General features: G+C 42.7%; 1 protein-coding gene across 1 annotated transcript in view; it reads right to left on the bottom strand.

Moving 5' to 3' along the window:
- The window catches only part of EGFLAM (EGF like, fibronectin type III and laminin G domains), a 125584-nt gene that overhangs the window by 43726 nt on the left and 59517 nt on the right, over positions 1–22341 (bottom strand). Inside the window, exons 8-12 of the mRNA XM_077816255.1 lie at positions 10491–10606; positions 9876–10218; positions 3585–3685; positions 2472–2572; positions 1225–1369 (exon numbers count right to left, since the gene is read on the bottom strand). Of these exons, the coding sequence (XP_077672381.1) occupies positions 1225–1369; positions 2472–2572; positions 3585–3685; positions 9876–10218; positions 10491–10606 (806 nt within the window). The remainder of the gene's footprint in view (positions 1–1224; positions 1370–2471; positions 2573–3584; positions 3686–9875; positions 10219–10490; positions 10607–22341) is intronic.

The raw sequence follows: 22341 nt of genomic DNA, 5'->3' as shown, positions 1-22341 counted from the left end.
GTGTTTTATTTTACATACTATCTTTAGAGTTTGTAAATAAATGTCTAAAGCCAAATTTAGTGATATAACCTCTAGAGCCAAATCAAAACCACTTCATTTTCAGGGGTGGCGGAGGAGGCTAGTAGTGGTTGCCCTGGGGGTAGTAGAAGTAACAGGAGCTGAGTTATTGGCAATTGTCCACTAATTATTTTTCTTCTGTTCTCTCCTCAGGTAACAGGGGATCAAGTCAAGGTATCTTCATTTATAATATTTATCTTGGCTGTGCCACATGAAATCATTGGAGTTAAAAGAGGCCTCACTCAGGGCAGATTCTGGCACTGTGTCTCTAACTGCATAACAACTGTTCAGAGCCTATTATTACTTTTATTTTTCTTTCTTTTTCTTTTCAGTTCATTCTTAGATATTTTAGTAGTTTCCTTTTACAGTGAACCAGTGTTTCTACAGTTTTCCACCATCTCTATTTTTAATTTTTATTTAATGAAAATATTATTGAGCTCTTTTGTCTTTGAAGCCCTTGTGTCGTTATACATGCGCATCTGTCTATGTCTCTGGGGCCCTGTCTGCACTACGGGCGCTACATAGTTATGGTGAGGCAGCTGTGTCATGGCAGTGCTATAGCACAGACTCTTCCGATAGTTGCGGAAGGAGTTATTCTGTCACTGTAGGTAATCCACTTCTCCAAGCAGCAGTAGCTAGGTTGATGGAAGAATTCTTCCATCAACCTCATTGCATCAACACTGGTGGTTAATTGGCTTAACTATGGTGCTCAGAGTGGGAATTTTTCACACAACTGAGCACTGTGGCTATGTCAACCTAACTTTTAAGGATAGACAAGCGTGGGGGGTGTGGTGTGATGTGTGCATGCGTGAGAGAGAGAGAGAGAGAGAGGTATTTTTTTAATCTGGACTAGGCAGCAGTGGGGAGCAGATATGGGAGGCAAGGCAAGGAATTGGGGAGAACAACAGTATGCTCTGCTAGATATTGGAAAGGAGAACACATCTGGGGCTAGGGATGGTGGCTGGAGGATTGCTGGACAATGGGAAAGTGCAGTGAGGAAACCAAGCCTTTTTAAATATTCAAATTGATTCTCGTTCATGCAACTGTCCCATCCCTAATAAAGACACACACATTTAATCTGATCTAGTGCAACACACTCCCTGTTAGGAAGAAATGCCGTCAGTTTGCAGACAACCAAGGCTGAACATTAGGAACATGATTACTTACCTGAGATTTACCTGTGACTGGTGTGTCGTTATCCAGCCGGAGCCAGCCATTCAGCCCATCTCTGAACACAGTGACACTGTGCCAGTTGCCCACTTTGATTTTGCTTTCACTCATAATGACTGCAACTCCAGTCCCACAATTGAACCTGCAAGAGACAGACAAGGAGCACAAAAGTGACAATTTTTCATTAAACAACCAACCTAATCTTGTTTTTTGACTAAAAAGGGTGCCTTCTCTTCTCAGAGCCTCTCTGTTTCTCCTTTTACATTAAAGAGCGATATAAAAACACTCAGACAACTGATCTATATCTGGTCTATTTTAGAGCAGATAAAATATCTTTTCAAATTTTAAACTTTCTTTAATCTGTTTCCTTCTTCCATGTAGGAGACTTTACATTCTCTGGCAATACGAAGTATATGGCAAAGTCTGCCAACTTTCTGAAATGGTTTCAAGATGCAGCGTATTAGAATTTGAGTTGCTGCTATCACAGTAATTTCTCTTGGGAATTTTCCTAAATCCTTGGTGAGAGCTGGAGCTAAAGCAGTAATATTGGGATTCTATATGAAACTCAGAATGTTTGGTACTGACTGACAAGGAGACCTCAATAGCAGCAAAGCTGAACGTGCACAAAGCATGCTATTTTCTTTGCTTTGTCTCCACTATACGGGTCAGGTTGAGATAGACCAGAAATAGGGTTAGGACACATCATTCCCTTTTGTTGTCCCCCCATCTTTATAGCAATCACCATTCCGGTTAATAAGTGCCAGATGGAAGTCTCTCCAGATATTCTTTAAGATACAGTCACTAGAGCAATGTGAGACTCTTTTTCTCCATTTCCATTAAAGCTCCTCAAGCTCCGACCAGATCGGTGATGTGGGACCAAGTTCCAGCCCCAAACTTGATTCCTGCAGAGTAATGCATTGTACTACTACTAGACACCTGGGTTAGGTGCATCTCCTTTGTTCTGAAAACTTTCTTGGGGTTCCCTTATTTATGAAGCAAAGTAACTAACTGTATACACCTAGCTACAGCGCTAGCATAGTGGTAGTAGACTGCAGGCATTTCTGACCTTGCTAAGAAATAATAATGTTCACTTTGTGAAGGAATCCTCAGGGGGCAGCCTTCAACAGATGTGCCTGAGCTGGGGGAATCCTCTGGTTGCAGAACATTTAAAGACCCCTTTTCACTGCACACAAGGACTGGAGTGGGTTAGGAGCTCACGCGTGGAAGGGCAGTAGATCCATTACCTGAACTGGATGTTGCGTCGGATTATCGCCAGTGACATGAAATCACCACGACCATGCTCATTCTCTCCACAGTACAGCAGCAAACCATCCTCCGCTTCAGCCTGTGATCACAGTATCAACATTCAAAAGTCAGTCTCCACCTCCTGGCTATAAAGTAAATGCACTAATGGAAGTAAGAGTGCAGGAACCAGGAACTGTCTTCTCAGAGAGGGGGAAAAACAAGGGGCAGTGATATTGGTTTTGAAACACCATTGTTGGATGGAATTTTTTCTTGCAGAGTCAAAATTAGAAGTGGTTCAATTCCAAATCCTATATTTGATGGGCATCCACTATTAGGGTTTTATTGGAAATTGGTTCCGATTTTAGGCCACCTGTTCTATGTATACTGACTTTGTCCTATTGCAAAGGAGCAGGTATACAAACTCTGATTTATTCATGGAAAGTGTTGGGCAACCTTAATCACAGGCTATCAGCTGTGTCTGTAATAAATAGCACAAATGCAAGTGAACAAAGAAATTACACTTTCAGATCAGATAAGCCCATTGATCTAACTAGTCCAGTATCTAGTGTTTCAGAGGAAGAAAATAATCATAGTGATATTACGCCTGGTGGAAGAAGGAAAAAATAACTTCCTCATCTCTGAAGATGATCAGTGTATGCTGTAAAGCATGAGGGACATCTACTTATCTATGAAACAGGAAGTTCAGAGGTACTTCTTTAGTTTATAGGTGTGCCACTGCTGAACAGACAGACATTTACAAAAATTCTACACATAATGCAGTCTAAAGTTCACTCGTATAGCTCTGTCACAGTAAGTGAGTGCTAACCTGCAATCCCTCAACACTGCCATTTCCAGGACCTTCCCTAAGAAAAAGGAGTGTGGACAAATACCAGGAGTATGGACAAATCTCGGTGGAGACTACACATTTATTTTCTCTTGTGCGATGCAAACCCAGATTTCCAAAGGTGAAGGCTACGGATTAACTCACTGCAATATCTAGCTTGCAGCCTAGGCTTTTGAAGCTACTCACTCTCCTATTGTTCCTTCCTTACACTAATGGAAGTGAATAACATTTAAAAATGCTTTGTGAGTTTTGGACTGTTTAAACTTACCCTGAATTCAAGGGTAATTTGGAATGTCTGATAGGAATTTTTCAGCGGTTCAAAGGTGATGTATGAGTATCCATATAACTGAGGATATTGGATAATAATATCTGAAAGGCAAAGATAAGAGCATATTGTTTAGCAATGTGTTCAAATATAAAATCGATACACACATTTAGCACTAGATAACATCAGGCAAAAAAACAAGACAGAGTTCCTCCAGAGACAACTATTAGTCAGCAACAGTCAACAATCAGTTAACCTACAGCTTTCTCCTCCTCCTACCTTTCAGAGCTAATTCCCTTGTTCCAAAGGATCTGCTGAACTTGCACAGAAACAGCACACTCATGGGAAAATTCTGCTCAACAGTTTCATCAGTGGCATCACTAGGTTTTCACTGATGTAACTGAAAGCAGAATTGGGTCCTTGGTGATTCATCTTGATTTAAGAAAATGTTTAACACAGAGACAGCAAGGCATTTTTCTCCTCAGGGAAGAGAACATATGTGGGAAAGACACATTGAGTCAGACTCCAGGCTGCATTAGGTCAGCTTTGTAGTGCAAAGCTGCTCTAAAGCTGATGTACTTAGCCACCAGAGAATCCTTAGGTGGCTTAGAGCAGGTATAACAGCTTCCACATTACCACCTCCTCTCTGTGGCCAGCTTAGAGTGTATGGCCGGGGTAGCCTATGCCCTGGCAATCATTGGCTGCTATAATGGTCCCTTAGGGCTGTTGACAGCTGGCGTATCAGCCCTCATGCTTCTCTAGCTTATGTCAGAAGGTCAGCCCAGCACAGGACAGCCCCATGATTGGGAAGAGCACAAAGATGGCTTAAAGACACCTTTGCATGTTCTGGTCCTGAGGAGCATCAAGGACTCCTCAGCCACAGCTCAGGATGTGACTATTATCTCTGAATCAGATATAAACCTAATGAAGTAGGAAGGATGAAGGGTCTAACCTTTCTCTATTACTTGTTTTCGGGGTGATTTTGCCTTTCCATTTGTACACAAGTACAGTTACTTTTACAGCTGTAATACAAAGAAACAAAATAAATCTTAGACTGATGCTAACAGAGCTTTAGCGCAGTGGTCCCCAAACTTTTCAGGGTCACACCCCCCTTACCCCTGTCTGAGCCCCCCACACCTCTGGAGCCGGGGCTGGGAGTGGGGTCATGGCTCCCAGGTTGGGGGGGACGGGACAGGGACTCAGAGGTAAGGAGGCCAAGGCTGGAGCTGCAGCTGGGAGAAGGGCTGGGAGCAGAGCTGGGGCAGGGAATGAAGACACAACGAGGGACTGAGGCTGGGTGTGGAGCTGAGGCAGGGCCATGGTTGGGGGTTGAAGATGGAGGAGGGGCCAGGCACGAAGCCAGGAGCTGGGTGCCGCACAGGGCTGGGTGGCACTCCCTCCACGCCTGCCAGGGGGCTGGTCTCGGTCCAACCCACCTCCCGCCCCGAATGTTCCTCTGCTCAGGGAGCGTGCCTCACAGTCTGGGGACCTCTTCTTTAGAGAGACAAAGCTGGGTGAGGTAATATCTTTTATTGGACCAACTTCTATTGGTGAGAAAGACAAGCTTTCGAGCTTATACAGAGTTCTACTTCAGGTCTGGGAAATGTACTCAGGAGAGTTACAGCTAAATAGGAGGTTTAACAGATTGTTTAGCATACATAGTTAACACTTATTTCAAGGGACCATTCCATTAGCACCCCTCCAATCAGAGGGGGGAAAGTGTGTGTAGGGGAAAGGCAGTGGTGGGGGGATTATTAGCATGTTATAGATTGTTGTTATATGCCATTAATCCACTGTCTCTATTCAATCCAGGATTTTTAGTGTCTAGCAAAGTTATGAATTTAAGCTCCCCGGTTCGTCTTTTGAAAATGTTGTGCAGGTGTCCTTTGAGGATGATATCTGATAGGCATGGGAAGCGGGTGAAGCTTCCCATGGGGGAGGCTAGCCCCCGTCCCACCTCTTCTACCTGCAGCCCTGCCCACACTCCTCCAAGGCCCCTCCTCCATTCCGCCCCAGGCCCTGCCCCCTCCCCGCTTGGCACCGTCACTCACCGAGTCCCTCTTCGCCCTCCCAGCCCATTGCAAGACCCCCCATGCTCACCACCTGATCCCCCACCTGCCCGCCGCTTGCTTCCTCACCCGCCTGCCTGGTCCCTCCTCACTCCTCTGCTCACCACAAGATACCCCACCTCCCGACCATGCTGATAAGTCAGATATAGAATGATCACTTTGTGAACAGTGTTCACTCACAGGTGATATGGTGGTTTTTCCTTCCCCTCTATGACTGGAGGAGTGTTATTGGGCCACTTCACTTCGAATGGTCTCCTGAAATATTTGTTAATTGCTTATGCTAAACAATCTGTATCTCACTGTGACATTCTGAGTACATTTCCCAGACCTGAAAAAGAGTTCTGTGTAAGCTTGAAAGCTTGTCTCTCTCACCAACAGAAGTTTGTCCAATAAAAGATATTACCTCACCCAGCTTGTCTCTCTGATATCCTGGGATAGATACGGCTACCCCACCCCCGCACCTCATCTCCTCCTCCACCGCCTGCTCTGAGCGTGCCACGTCTCTGCTCCTTCCTCCCTCCCAGCACTTGCCGGCACCAAACAGGTGTAGCAAGCTCTAGGAGGGAGGGGGTAGGAGCGGGAACATGGCACTCTCAGGGGAGGAGGGGGGGAAGAGGTGGGACTGGAGTGGAGATTTGGGGAAGGAGTCGAATAGGGGCAGGGAGGGGGCAGAGTTCGGGCAGGGATTTTGGGGAAGGGGTTGGAGTTGGGGCAGGGCCGGGGATAGAGGGGGGTCGAGCAGCCACCGGCGCCAGAAGAAGTTGGTGCCTATGCAAGTCTTAATGAAAATACTGAATATTACTAGACCCAGGAGTCATCTCTGTGGTCCCCATTAGATATGCCCTCCCAGTGTGATAATGAACCGTTGATAGCTACTCTTTGAGTACAGTCTTTCAACCAGTTGTGCACTCACCTTAGTAATTCATCTTAGTACTCATTTTAGTAATTCATTTAGACCACATTTCTCTGGTTTGCTTATGAGAATGCCAAATTCTATGTTCAGCTGTGTAAAAATCCTTACTAAAATCAAGATATATCATGTCTATTGCTTCCTGCTTATGCACTAGGCCAGTAACTCTGCCAAAGAAGGAAATTAGGTTGGTTTGGTATGATGTAAACCCCTGGATGCAGTCCCTTCAGTGTGTGCTCACCTCCTTTTGTAAGACAAATCCATGCTGGCTATTTCTTATAACCCCTATTATCCTCTAAGTGCTTACAAACTGATTGTTTAAGAATTTGTTCCAGAAGTTAGGCTGACTGGTCTGTAGTTTCCCAGATCCTCTTTGTTCCCTCTTTTAAGGATAGGTATTATGTTTGCCATTCTCAAGTCCTCTGGGACCTCAAATGAATTCTCAAAGATAGTTGCTAATGATTCTGAGATTGCTTCAGCTAGCTCCTTAAGCACTCTAGGATGAATTTCATCAGGCCCTACTGACCTGAATAAATCCAGAGTGTCGAAATATTCTTTAACCTGTTCTTTCCTTGTTTTGACTTGTCTTCCTTCCCCTTTTTCATTAATATTAACTGGGTTAAGTATCTGATCACCATTAACCTTTTTAATGAAGACTGAAGCAAAATAGGCATTAAAGAACTGAGCTTTTTTGATGTCATCTATTATTAGCTCACCTTCCCCACTAAGTAGAGAAATTATACTTTCCTTCATCTTGCTCTTGTTCCTAATGTATTTAAAGAACCTCTTCCTATTACCTTCTATGTCCCTTGCTAGGTGTAACTCATTTGGTGGCTTAGCCTTTCTGATTTTGTCCCTACATGCCACAGTCACTGCTGATCTGCTCAGAGCCACACCTGGCAGTATCACTAGTTCCCATGTGGATAAGCAGCATGAGGTAGTGGTTAAAGGGACAGATGAGCCACACCTTTCCATAATGTCTAAGATGCAGGCTCCAAGCAGGCAGCACACCTCCCTGGACTTCATGTCCAGTTGGCACATGGATGCCTTGGTCCCCCTCAGGAGTTTAGATAGCCGCTTTCTAAGCCAAGGAAGCCATTTCATTTTCAGGAACGGAAGCCCAGCTGGATAAAGTAGAGACAGGAAGGATTTTGCCCCCCTAAAGAGACTTACAAAAGGAGGTGAGCACACTCTGAAGGGACTGCATCCAGGGGTTTACTGTTTTCCGTAGATCTGTATCTCTCGTGTTTTTTAAATTGTGTGTAAAAAATTCCTTTGCTAATCCTGGATGTCCTTGCTTTACTGCTATGTTGTTCCTTTGAAACCAGAGCTCCCACAGCCAGGTGGTCACTGAGGGGAAAAGTGTCTAAGTAAGCAAGGGCTCAGGAGAGTTGTGGCATTGGTGCCAGGGTCTAGGTGACCAGATTGCAGGGATCCATTGTCCAAGAAGAGTATCAGCATGGGGTCTGCACTAGAGAGTTGTGGTGCTGGAACTGGGAGGGGGAGGAGAGGCACGGCCCTCCCACTTTTTGAAAGTGGACAGGCCTGGCCCATCCACTTTTTGCTGGGGCAGACCCTGCCCCCTTCCTCTCCTCTTCCCCACAAGGCCCCAACCCCCGACCAGGCCAGTGTGGAACCCAGCCAGGGAGCCATGAAGACCCTCCACCTGCCTATGGTGTGTGTGTCGGGGGGATGAGAGCAGCCCCCAGCCCATGTCCCTGCCCCCTGGGTCTCTCGCATGTGTCCCTACCCCCTGGATCTCTCAGTCCAGGGCAGGAGGTGGGTCCGCGACTCCATGCTGGCTCCTCACAGCTGCCCATGTGGCTCTCCCCAACCTGGCTCCAGCTGAAGAGGGGGGGCTTTCTCGGAGCCACAGCCTGTCCATGGTAAGAGCCATGCAGGCAGGGGAGCCGCAGACCGTCCACCTGCCCTGGATGGGGGGGCCCAGAGGGCAGAGACATGGGCCGGGGGTTTCTCAGGCCCCCTTCACCGTGGGCAGGTGGAGGGTCCACCATGGCTCCCCACAACTGCCCATGCGACTCTTATCATGGCCGGGCTGCAGCTCTGAGGCCTCCACCTCCCCCTGGCTGGAGCTGTGTCAGGAAGAGCCATGTGGGCAGCTGTGGGGAGCCTGGGTCCCTCCACCTGCCCTGGGCAGGGGACACAGAGAGTGGGAACACAGGCAGGGGACTGCTTTCGGCCCTCTACCCCGCCCTGGGTTTGGGGTGGGCTCCCCAGCCCTGCTCTGGCTTCCAGCTTGGCTGGGGTCAGGGCCTCGGGTGGCGGGGCCTCAGGGGGTTTTGTGAAAGCTCTGATGCCCTTGCTATGGAGTACATCCGAGAAACCCAGAACTAGGAACAGTGATTCTCACTATCCAGACCCAGGGAGCTTAGTAGTGCTTGGGATTCAGCAGCTGGATATTATCACACAGACTGGTGTCAGCTTAAAAAGCAGGACTGGATGTGGTTGTGACAATCATTGTTTTCCAGAAGGAGAAAATGAGACATGGTGTAAGATCTGAGCCCTTTTTCTGCGGCCACATTAGGACAGCAGCCGCTATGAGCTAAAGAGCGGAAAGTCACATCCTCACATTTAATCTAAATTACATTAAAACAATGAAATACTGGGCTGTGAAGAAGGCATTTTGGTCCTAATAGTACCCACCATCACCAGATAAAGAAACAGATCTTAAAATGTTTAAAGAAAACTTTGATAGCATTCTGTCTGGAAAGGAATCACTTATCAACAGTTGTGATCGTGAAATCAATACTTCTTTATTGTTTTGCCTTTATGGTCCCTCCTTTATTATCTGTATGGTCTCTGTCTGGTTCTTACTAATTTTGCAAGATTTAATTCAACTACGATGGTGGGGTCTGATTGGTTAAAGAATTGTTTCATAATGGGCTAGGATTGGTGAAAAACACTGTTTTGTAGTATTTTAGTTTACAATGACTGGTTAAGGTAGAGCTAAGCAGCACTCAAGTTCAACTACATAAACTGGGGTCCAAAAGGAAGTTCTTTGGAACCTAACTCCAGGATACAGCCCAAGATCAGAGCTGCCAGACCCCGACATCATGCCATCCTGCAGAAGCTGGAGGAAGCCCAGATGACCTGATCCTGACTGGCCACCAGGAAAAGTTTGTCGGCCTTATTGGGAGTGGTGAGCAAGTATCAGTAGTTGCCAAACTGGTTACCATCAGAGGCAAAATGTGGGAGCCAATTAGGAAAAGAACCCCATCCATCCATCAAGTTGCTAAGGACAGAATTGTGTTGTGCTTGGAGAATAATTGCCCTGACCCACTGCACAAAACCTACCTTCTGTGCAAGTCTCTCCTCCTTTGCCCAGGTTACAATGACACCGAGAACCGCCTCGATCATAATCATTGACACAAAAGCTGTCGGCAGAGCAGATGGTTTCATCACAGGACAGATCAAACAGCCGTACTGCTGAGGCCATGCCATTCCTTCTGGTTGCCTTAGCTGTAGTGGTGCTAGCAGTGGTTGTAGGGAGAGGGTGAATAGTTGTTGCAGGGGAAGCAATAGGATCTGAGGTTGTTGTAATTAGCCTGGAAAGGAGCCTTGTGCTAGCCCCTGGAGCAACCTTGGTTTCAACCAAAAACTTCCTGTTGCCTCCTTTGATAGCAGGAAGTGGCTTGAGCTAAAGCAAGATAAAAGAAACTTAAGTTTAGTACAGTCACATGCTAAAATTAAACATGTTCCATGGAAATTAAAGGTACATCCCCTAAGAAATATATTTGAAGAAACAAATTCATCCTAAAGGAAGAGAAAGACACAAACAAGCCACTTTTATTTTACCTGCGCACATAAGGTTAAAGGTTAAATATGCCAACAGGATCAAGTCCCTTTATCTAAAATACGACTAGAAAATAAATACAAATAGAAATGCCAAACTGGAACCTTTGAATTTACCTCTTCAATATAAATGTCATAGTCTGAATCATCAATATCAAATCCATCATCGTCACCGACTATGGTGCCTGTGATATACCGATGCCCATAGCTTCCACTTCCTAACTCCTCAGAACCTGTAAAGACAAAGCTGGCATATTCAGTTCACATATTTTCTCTCTTTTCAACCCAGAGCCATCAATTCCTGCACAGAAGTTCAGGTCTTAACTCATCTGTTCAGAACAATGAGAACCAGGACGGTGTTGGCATTCATTTTAAAGAATCAGCAAATGTGCCAGTATCAAGATGGAAAGCATACTGTAGAGCTAATACATCAGAAATTAAATATAAAGCAAACCAAGAGACACTCTCCTCTGGATTTTCTACTGCACTCTGTGCTCTGTACATCATTTTTTTAGACCAGAGTTTCAGTGTGACTCCATTTTTAATAGTTATATTGTCTCATTGAACAAATTCTCCCCCATTTGCAAGTGCATGGTCCACTACCTCCTCTTCTGGTGATCGAATATTATTCCTGTGTTAAGTACAACAACTGCTTACCTGGAAAAGTAAAAGCAGGAAGATATTCAGGGTGAGATTTTCGATAGCACTCAGCTTTGGCCTTAGTCTGCTCCCATTGACTTCAATGGTTATACTTGGCCACTTTGGAAAATGTCACCTTTAATGTATTTTTAGCTTTTTAAAGTGCAATTTAGCAGCTGAAAATGAAGTGAGCCAGCACCATGTGAGGAACCAGCTCTCTGTGCACCACCAGAAGTGTGATACAGACTACAGGTCAAGGACCATTATATCAGATGGTGCAATCTCAGGGCAGAGACTCTTTTTATTTGCATGTACTCTATAGCCTCAAGCCCACCACTAATACTAGACAAACAATGACAATAGGTTATCCTGGCCAACAAAGTTTAACAGGATAGACATTAGGCATTACAAACAAGTCTTATTATTTTTGACAGTGGTTTAAAGTACTAGGGATTTAGTAACTAATGTACCAGTAGTGTTTTCATAAATTTGCTTTTTTCACAAAATAATTTTCTCACAAAAACAACCAGTTCCGAGATATTTTTACATGTATTCTCAATGTAAGCACACCCCATAATGCTAGGTCCTTAATTGGCCATTTAAGCTACCACTGCTGATCCATGCTTTGCCAAGTCTCTGTGTGGGTTGAATGCATGTGCTTGCTTGTTTTAGGACTACCTGTACTCTCTCTAGTTAGAGGTAGTAATTTACATTACAAAGCCTGTCCAGCTAAAGAACACCTGCTGAAGGAGAGCACAGTACCAGGGATAGCTGCCAACATGAAAAAAACAACCAACCACTTTATAGCACAGAGGCCTTAACTTCCTCCACTGAGCAAAGTGATAGAATTGATCAAAAATAACACAACTGAAAGGACCTGCAGTAGACACAGTGTGAGCTGAGGCATTCAGCATTATCACGTAGATTGTACTTGTCTAGTTCTGGCTAACAAACTCCTCTTGCTGTGTGGGAACAGCAAAAGAATCTCAGTGGCCTAAAGTCCAGAGGGGGAAATGCCAGTTCAAGCACAGAGCTTTTTGCAGACAATGATTAGCACAAGTGGCGCGCTCCCTTTCTGCCGCTGCACCAACAACCCAGAAACTCTGGCTGCAGACACTTATGAAATCAAACGTATGCTCACCAGATATATATTCATGCTGCTACTTTACCAATCCAAAGGCAGAACATGATATGCTAGGTACTAGTTTTATTTATGGGTAGAAGCTGTTATATTAGGACTCACCATAATTAGGGAGCAATTCTGGCAGAGATAATGAGGCATCTGTGTTTCCAGACCAAATAATTGTAGAAAAGGTGCAAGGCTTTTAATCCATCTTCTATCTATAAATAAGATGTTACATCAGCCCTATATTAACTGGAAGTATTTAGTGTAAATGAGTTACATCTTAGAAATGTAGCTCTGCTGAGTTTATAATATGCCTTTCAGCTCCTAATAGTTTGGTAAAAGTTCAAGGTTAACTAGTCATGCACACACTCAGAATACACTCGTGGTTTTTGTTAAAGGGCTAAATTCTCCTTTCCGTTGCACCATGTAAATTACTGAAATAATGGTATTGACAATGGTGTCAGTGAGAGTAGAATTTGTCTCCCAGTATGTATTCAGAAACAGATGATTACTATAGTTAAAGAGAGAAGTATATATTGGGCCCAATCCCACTTTCATTGTGGGAGTAGACAAGTATCTACTATAAAAATATTGGTGAAAGCTTCTACTCCCAGTACTCATGTGAGTAGTCAGTGGGGTTAATCGTATTAGTAGGGTGAGCAGAATTTAACCATAGTTAGGTAGGCACCCTGCTTTTACCTCATACAAAGAGCAATCACTGGCTGGCTGTCCTCCTTCCCCACTCTATACTACTGGCAAAATATGTTTTATGAGACATAATGAGTTTCGGCAAAAGAATCAGTGTGCAACAGAAACTAAGGAAATCATAATACCCACAGCAGCAACATTATAAGTGAAATCTGCATTATACCTGGGCATGGTTTGAATGAATTTGAGCATATGATTAGCCAGTATTCTCATCCGCTCACCCTGGATCTAGGCAATCTCAGTCCATTGGAATATATTTGCTTTTATGTCAGATCTGTAATTTCACTAGGGACAGCTTGCCTTTCTAAAAGAGGGACTTATTTAGTGTGTCTGTAGCTGTTTCAAAGTCAATCCAGTTCAGTCAATACTCCTCTCATTTGTTGATAGGTACTAAAACTGGGGAGAGTGGCGGAGAGAAACATGGAATAATGCCAGTCATGACTTGGGATGTGATCAAAACTGTATTCAAAATATCTAACATATGTACCATACCTTTTCTAATTCAAAGGTCGCAGACTACATAAGAAATATTCATAAAAGGGCAGATCCTGCGACACTCCCTCCTTTCTCAAGCAAACTTCCACTGATTTTAATGGGAGTTTTGGCTGAGTAAGGATAGCAGAAGCTGACTTGGAATAAAATGAAAGGAAAGAAAGCAGACGCCTTCCTACTATCACACACAGGGAAAAGATTAGAGCCTTCTTTGGCCTCCAGATACATACTCACTGGGCATGGTATTGACTCCATGCTAGTTTTGCACTAGTGTAACTCCACTGATCACAATGGAATTATTCCTGAGTGACACCAGTTTCAATGAGAACAGAGGGTCAGGGTCACTGACTTGGAAACGATGCCCAATTCTGAGGGCAGAGTGTGTATCTTTTTGGGGTTTGGATCAGAATGTTCCACGTCAATGTGAAGCACAAAAGAGATGAAGTATTTTACCTTGCCAATGCTTTTTAATGTATTGAGCAGACATAGCATGTAAAGCCTGGGAAGAAGAGCAAAGAAGATATGGCTTATTAGGGCTGTCAAAAAAAAAAAAAAGAAAAAATGTTGCTTCAAGGCCCTTCTGGTTGGTTTTCTGTTTTACTTAATGAGAGAATGTGGAAGTTTGGCATTACGGGGGCAAGGGCATCTTAGGGGCCCCCGTACTTACAGGTCTCTCATTTGGCTAAGATTACCCTACCCCAACCCTCTAATGCTACTCATACAGGGCCAAATTCTTAGGAAAATTTCCTGCTGATCCATGGGATCCTGAAACAACTGCAGGATTTGACCCAAACTTGACAATGAACAGAAACTTGTTTTTCAAAACAACCAAACGTTGTAAGGAAAACTTTAAGTGGGTGCTTGGTCCACATGGAAAGGAAAAGCTCAGCAGAAGGCCAGACAGTCACAGCCGGCACAAGTAACTTATTACTCTACCTGTTGATCTGTGCATGACTCAGGTAAAGCGGTGGTAAACACAAATACAAAGACTGGGAGGTATAGCCTTATCTTGCTGTGTCTAGATTTGCAGGGGTGAATTCTAGATGAGACCATCTTCTATCCCACTGAGTTTTCAGTTCACATCATGGATCATATGATATGACATGATACCCACATGTGAGGCAACACAAATATAAAATAACCAGAAGACAAAGAAGTTAAGAGGAGTATTTTAAAGAGAAATCATGTGCTGGCTGATGTATTAGGAGCACGGCATAGCTCTAGCAAAGAGCTCGCCACATAATGGGTGGCAAATCAGGAATGATTAAACCAAGTGGTGCTTTGTGAATACCAAAACAATGACTACAGAGACTAAAAACATGTTATATATTTCATTACATCAGTGCTCCGGTGTGCAAGGAGATGAAGCCCATCTAAGACCCTCTACCAGCCTTGTAATCCTGTCCCGTAATTAATTGAAAAACCTGCAGGGGTCATTGACATAAAACAGCCTCTCTCCAAATAACCAGGGATTAAGTTATACCAAAGAAACCTTTTCAAAATAAATAGGAATCAGCACAAACAGTTATTGCCAATTTAGTAGCCACGGGCATATTGAGAATTATGTAGGAACTAGATTGCAAAGTGCTTCAAAGTAGTTTTGTTAAACGTAGGTGCCGCAAACTTATTCAATTCAGAGGATCACATAGTTCTAACATTAAAATATTTGGAAGGCAGCTTTATCTAATGATCAGGAAACTGAATTCTATTCCTGTCAATGATTCACTTAGAGAAAATCCTGGATCCCAACACTGGCTTACTTTTCCTATCTACATAATGTGGTCAATAATACTAATCCACCTTTGTAAAACACTGAGAGATCTTTGGGTAAAAGGTTCTGTACGAATGGAAAGTGTATTTATTACCTTTAAAATGAAACATTCATGTCACGGCTTGGGTCCTAACTACCTGAAAGATTGCCTCTTTCCCTGTGTATGAGCTCAGATGAGTTCAGACTAGACACTCCAGGTTTAAATATCTGGGCCACCCTTTTTCAAAAGGGGCAGCTGATTTTTGGTGTAACTCGTTTTGCAAGTAGCCAGCTTGAGATGGCTGGTCCCTGAAAAAGTGATGCACCCAGAATTAGTGGACACTTTTGAAATGTTTGCCCTAGAAGGCAGGTGGCAAAATATTTGCAGTGAAAAGCCCTGAGTGGAATGCACTTCCCCGGCTGGCATGATGAAACCCAAGACTGGTGACCTCCAGGCCATAGTGAAAATTCCATCTGTTTTCCTAGACTGCAGCATGGGGGCAAGGGCACAAGAGCGGCAGGTGAGGATACATTGCTTATTTGATACTGTGGGAGAATTTATTATTTTTGTAATTGTTACATTTGATATTTGAAATATGTTGGTTTTGAGAAAGTGTATATGCACCCAGAGCCATCTCTAAAAAGTGTGTTTTAATATACTAGGAAAATAAATACAATGAAAAATATCTGAAGTATCTTTATATCTGTCATTAAGGTAATATTTTTATGTATTTATTGTATTACTGTAGCAACTATGAGCCACAGTCATGGACCAGGACCTCCCTGTGCTAGGTGCTGTACAATCAGAACAAAGACACAAAAATATACCATACAATTTAACTAAAACAAAATATTACATCATTTCTTTCCAATACCAAGATATAGTTAGGATTCAAGGAGAATCCATGGTTAACGTCTCCCTTTGTCCCCTCTCTGCACGTGGATAATTGTAACGTAAAACCAACCACACTTTATTATTGCATAATGAATAAGCTCTCTGCAGGTAATCAAGGCCAGATGTTCTATTTGCAATGATTCTGGGAGGTCTGTCACCTCAGGTGACGCTGTTATCAGCTCTTCAGAATACAATCTTCTCTTATTAAGCAATTCCAACAGTTTCCTGCATTGGCTGAAACACTGCCATTAAATGTAACTAATGTATTTGGTTTCAGAGTAACAGCCGTGTTAGTCTGTATTTGAAAAAAAGAAAAGGAGTACTTGTGGCACCTTAGAGACTAACCAATTTATTTGAGCATAAGCTTTCGTGAGCTACAGCTCACTTCATGTATTTGGAGTACAGACATTGCTAGGATGATATAAGCACCTGATCCAATGCTCACTAATGTTGTCATAAATATAAAGGGAAGGGTAAACCCCTTTGAAATCCCTCCTGGACAGGGGAAAGCTCCTCTCACCTGTAAAGGGTTAAGAAGCTAAAGGTAACCTCGCTGGCACCTGACCAAAATGACCAATGAGGAGACAAGATACTTTCAAAAGCTGGGAGGAGGGAGAGAAACAAAGGGTCTGTGTGTCTGTCTATATTCTGTCTTTGCCGGGGATAGACCAGGAATGGAGTCTTAGAACTTTTAGTAAGTAATCTAGCTAGGTACTTGTTAGATTATGATTTCTTTAAATGGCTGAGAAAAGAACTGTGCTGAATAGAATAACTATTTCTGTCTGTGTATCTTTTTTGTAACTTAAGGTTTTGCCTAGAGGGGTTCTCTATGTTTTGAATCTAATTATCCTGTAAGGTATCTACCATCCGGATTTTACAGGGGGGATTTCTTTATTTCTATTTACTTCTATTTTTATTAAAAGTCTTCTTGTAAGAAAACTGAATGCTTTTTCATTGTTTTCAGATCCAAGGGTTTGGGTCTGTGGTCACCTATGCAAATTGGTGAGGCTTTTTATCCAACATTTCCCAGGAAAGGGGGGGTGCAAGTGTTGGGAGGATTGTTCATTGTTCTTAAGATCCAAGGGTCTGGGTCTGTAGTCACCTAGGCAAATTGGTGAGGCTTTTTACCAAACCTTGTCCAGGAAGTGGGGTGCAAGGTTTTGGGAAGTATTCTGGGGGGAAAGACGTGTCCAAACAGCTCTTCCCCAGTAACCAGTATTAGTTTGGTGGTGGTAGCGGCCAATCCAAGGACGACGGGTGGAATATTTTGTACCTTGGGGAAGTTTTGACCTAAGCTGGTAAAAATTAGCTTAGGAGGTTTTTCATGCAGGTCCCCACATCTGTACCCTAGAGTTCAGAGTGGGGAAGGAACCTTGCCAAATGTCAGTGAAAACTTTCCATTGATTCCAATGAACATTGGGTCAGCTTTGCTAAGGTGATTGTGCACTGTAATTCACAGACAGCCTAACACAGAGATACTATTGAATTCTGTGGGAGCTGGGGGGTGAGGGATGGAGGGGTAAAGAGTTCAACATCTGTCAAAAGCAGGCCCAGAAACACCTAAATGTCCAAGGCCTTATTTACTTCATGGTAAGTAGGCAGATGGTGTGACTCTCTCAGCAGGGTCCACGTCTTCCTTGGGGTTTGGAAAGTGCCTTACACAGTATAGGAAGTACTGAACTCTAAAAAATAAATAACAATCAGAGCAGCTTGTGACACAATAGGAAAATGAGATAGAAGATCAGGGTGCTTCGTGAATGCATGGTATACATGCGGGAGTGGAGTGCTCCTTCTATGTTAGCCTCCAATAGAGCAGAAACACATGTTCAAAGGCATTTGGAGTAACGCTCAGGATCTGGCCCACCGCATGCATGCATGTCACTATATAATATAAACAGTTTATTTAATTTTATATTCGCAGACCAAAAATTATGATAAACTAGCATTAACGCTTAAAGTACCTGTTAGTATTTTACAGGTAAGAAGTATCATAAGAATATTGTAATTATCCCCAAAACAAACATTGCAAACCTAGGAAATACAAACTGAAGGCTAAAGTTAAAAGAAATCCAAATGTATTAGGAACTTAACCACCTGCATTTAACTGCAATAAAAAGTTGTCACATGGACAAATGCCATCTCATCAAGATATTTCAGGCTAGATCTACACTAGCAACTGTACATGAGCTTGGTTGTGCCACCATAATCCCGTATTGTCCACACTTAAACCCCAGAAGCATGTGTCTGAAGCGGAGTAGAGGGCGAGAAAGCTAGCATGTCTGAGGGATGTAGATAAGTACATGCTTCAGCCTGTGGCATGTCCCTGTACCCGTGCCAGTGTGGAGGGGGGTAAAGGGCATGTACCAGGTCTTGAGTTTCAATAGTCCTCCACACCCCCATTCCCATAATGCACTGAGCCCTTTTCTGCCTGACCCTACCCAATCTAAAGAGATCACTCTTTTAATCCATACAGGTGAATACAGCTCCTGCTCCCAGATGCTAATCAGTGTGTGGTCAGAATACACTGTCCTCCACGAATTCACCCAGAACAGCAAGAACCTACACCAGTACCAGAAAATTTCAGAGTCTGGAGCAGGGGTCACTGAATGAACTCCAGCCCAGTGTCATGAAACACTTGAGGCTCCTGCACAACCATGATCTCATCAGTAGAGTTTCCAATCCCAAAGTGGTTTGTAGTGGACATATAGCTGTTTGGTGTTGACAGCTTCCACAGGGCTATAGTCACCTGCTTCTGCACCTGTATGACTTCCCTGAACTGAGAGTTCTGGCAATGCAGAGGTGTGGTGCAAGATCTTCATGCAGCTCAATGAAGGTCTATTTCCTCTTTCAGACGTTCTGAAGCCACTGCTGGTCATCCCAGGTTCCAAATCAATGTGATCCCATCACACTGTGCTGGTTCTTCTGCGCCAGAAGAATGGTCCACCCCTGGGCAACACCAGCATTCACCATGTCTGTGCCATAGGAGCTGAATGAGTTGTCATTCACCTTCAATGTCAGCCATCTTCGACATGTCACAAAGTTCTGCGCAAATTCCATCCAGCATCTCACTGATAGCCTTCTCCACTACATAAACATTTGTCTCACAATAAGGAGCAGGAGCAGAACCACAACCACATCATCATCCCATTGCTCCACGTCTTCTACCCAGTTTAGCTGGGGGGAGATATCATCACAAATTGGCACCTGCAGATGCGTGATGACTGGGGACAGTACCAAGAGCACACAGCAAAGCAGTTCCTAGAGTGTCTCTGTGTGATGCACAGAACCCTGGGATACCACCTCTGAAACAGTACAGCAGCAATATGGACATGGGTGTACATAGGGTGACCAGACGTCCCAATAAAATTGGGACTGTCCCGATTTTTAGGTCTTTGTCCTGTGTCCTGACTGATGCACGGTCGGGACGCCATTTGTCCCAATATTGCGGCTTTGGCCACTCCAGCGTTTTGCTTTGTCAACTCCGGCAGCATTTTTTTTTTTTTGCTTCTCCCATGTGACCGATATTTTCTTTGTTTCATCTGGTCACCCTAGGTGTAAATGTACCTGGGTCCAGCACACATTTGTGGACATACAGCATGGTATGGGGAACAGGCATAAGCATGGAGTATGTGCACCAGTGTAGACAAAGTCCCAGGTATTGAGAAATTTTGAGTTGGTAGCCAGAAAGTGGTGAGAGGGTACCAAAGAAAATATTTACTGTAAGACCTACTATTCCCTGGGAGGGAGAGAGGGAGGGGAAGGGGGGTGGACGACACTACTATTTGCTCTTTGAAGTAATACCACTTCCGAGGATGCAAAACTTAAAAGAGAAAAGATGCTTCCATATCAGACATGCCAATTTGCTGGCAATGAAATGACCTTTGCAGTAACGCTGTCTTCTTCGGAGTTTAGGGTGGATAAAAATCAATTTTTTTTTCTGAAAAAAAAATATGGGTTTTTTAATTTAAATCTGACTTTTTAATTTTGTTATTTAAATTATAGCTAGTTTTTCTTTTTAAAAATAAACCTGTTTAAAACAAAATCTGAATTTAATACAAAATATGTTAAGGCCTAAACTTATTATAATATCTTAAAACATTCAATTAGAAAATTTATATGCTGAATCCATCAGCCTCTATCAAAAACTTTGAGTTAAAGGTTGCTTTTCTATTTAAAGAAATAAACAGGGGGAAAATATGTAACTGGTCAAGCTTTATAAATATGGCACAATAGGTTAGGTACGGTATTAAGGGCTTGATCCTGTGGGGACCCAGGGGCTGTGTGACTAGGTGCAAGAGATTGGTAAAGTCATGACAGGCACTAGGACCCAGCCTCTGACTCCAGGAGACATCATCATGTATCTCATCACCACTGAACTCACCTGGGTGGTTTCATTCTCTTATTTTATAGCTTCTCCCTACCTAACCTCTGATTGGCTCAGTTTTCAAGTTATGATTATTTATGACACCAGCCACCATGTAAACTTACTTTCCAGCTCATGGAAAAATACTGAAGTTTATGTATCTAAAATATTTAAGGTTGTGTTGTTTAATAAATATAAATTTCATTTGCGGTTTTGTTGTGTTTAATTAAATTCCAGTTACCATCCTAGTGCAGCTTGACACAAATAATGAGCAAAAAGTTAATTATCTAGTAAATAAGCAGTATATCATTCATCATTTTCTAACAAACTAAAAATGGACAATAAGAATCTGAAAATATTAAGCTATATCATTGTTTAAATAAATGTACATAGTGTGTCCTCCTAGATAGCAAAAAGATGTACCAAATCTAGTGTAAAGAGTCTATTTAGTTGTAAATCAACATGTTTTAATGGTTATATCAACCAATAAGAAATGCACCTTTGTTCAGAAAATAACTGAAGTACAAATGGAAAAGTTGATTAAAACTGGTTATTTAAATTGAGGCTTTCCACTTGGTGATTCAAATTGACTTGATTTAAATAAATCCATCCTAGTTTCTGCTAATATTTTTTTTATTTCTGCTAATATTTTATTTCAGCCGATTGGGTCCGGGTAACTATGGCCAGATGTGAATTAGATAGAAGTGGGCATTTCACTACCTGTAGATCTCTATTGATTTCCAACAGAGCTTGCTGGAGAGTTTTGTTAGACTTCTGTGCATCTTCTGGCTATGTTAGACCTCTGTAATGAAGTATTTTAAGTTCAGTTTATGTACATTGAGGGCTTCTGGTTTTTGGAGTTTATTAATTTCATTGGCGTGGGGGGTATTTTTAGCAATTTTTTAATTTTATGGAGGCTGTCCAAAAATCAGGAGTTTTTAGAGCTCTTTATATATGATTGTAATGTATATTATATACATGAAACATGACAGTATATACTGCTGTAATGAGAAATCTTTGTAATGTTTAATGTTGTGCTGATGCAAACACCAATATGTTAAAAGTGCATTAGGAAGCCTTTAGTGTGCGCCAGCAGGGTCTACACACAGACCAATTAATGTGAAATACATTAGTGCACTTTAGAAATGACACCTCCATAGTATGCATTACTGTTCTGTGTAGACACGCCCTTATACACAAGTGATTGTTTCCAGTGTTGTTCTGGTGTTTATTGGATAAATACCAACTTCTCTTTCTTTTTGTGGATGTTTTATTGTTTTTTATCAGTTAAAATGTAAAATTAGAAGTCTTATATATACCGTACCTGACTTTGTGACTGAGCGTTTGAGGGACTGGGCAGTGCTGACAGCTAACTCATTCACACCTTCCTGTTGTAGTTACGTGTACAGATTTCTAATGAAATAACGTTGTTTTCCCTACTCTTTCCAAATTAATGTCATGTCAGTCCCATTACTCAATTTCAACAGACTGGAATGTTATTCAGAAAGTGCAACATTCCCAAATTAGCATTCAGAGCCTGAGTATCTTCTGGGCAATGGCCCACAGTGGAAGATGAAGAAAACAGGTACAAGCTGTAGATGCAGTCATCACTAAGCAGGATTGGTACCCACTCATGTAGTGAAGGATTATTAGATGGTCTAAATGATATTATGCATATTAGTACATTGTCACTTTAAAACAGTTGATCTTCCTTCAGGGTACTTTGGCAAGATGCCCTGATCTCTGAATGTTTTCAGAAGTCAGCATTTACTGTACATAAGGATAACAACATGAGTTCAGACTCCTTCCTTTATGGCTTCGTGCTCCTGCCATGTTTAAATTCCTAATGGACAGAACTGGTTGAAAATGTTCAACATTTTTCCAGAAAAATTTTCATCAGCACTGTGGACAAATATAAATCATTCTATAAGCTGGTCGAAAAACAGCAACAATTTTTCTACAAAAAGATTCCATTCAGGAAAACTGTAAGTTTCA

The sequence above is a fragment of the Eretmochelys imbricata genome, chromosome 5 (genome assembly GCF_965152235.1).
Source record: "Eretmochelys imbricata isolate rEreImb1 chromosome 5, rEreImb1.hap1, whole genome shotgun sequence".
In the NCBI taxonomy this organism is placed as follows: Eukaryota; Metazoa; Chordata; order Testudines; family Cheloniidae; genus Eretmochelys; species Eretmochelys imbricata.
The sequence above is the reverse complement of the archived record's forward strand: the minus strand, read 5'-3'. Positions and strand labels throughout refer to the sequence as shown.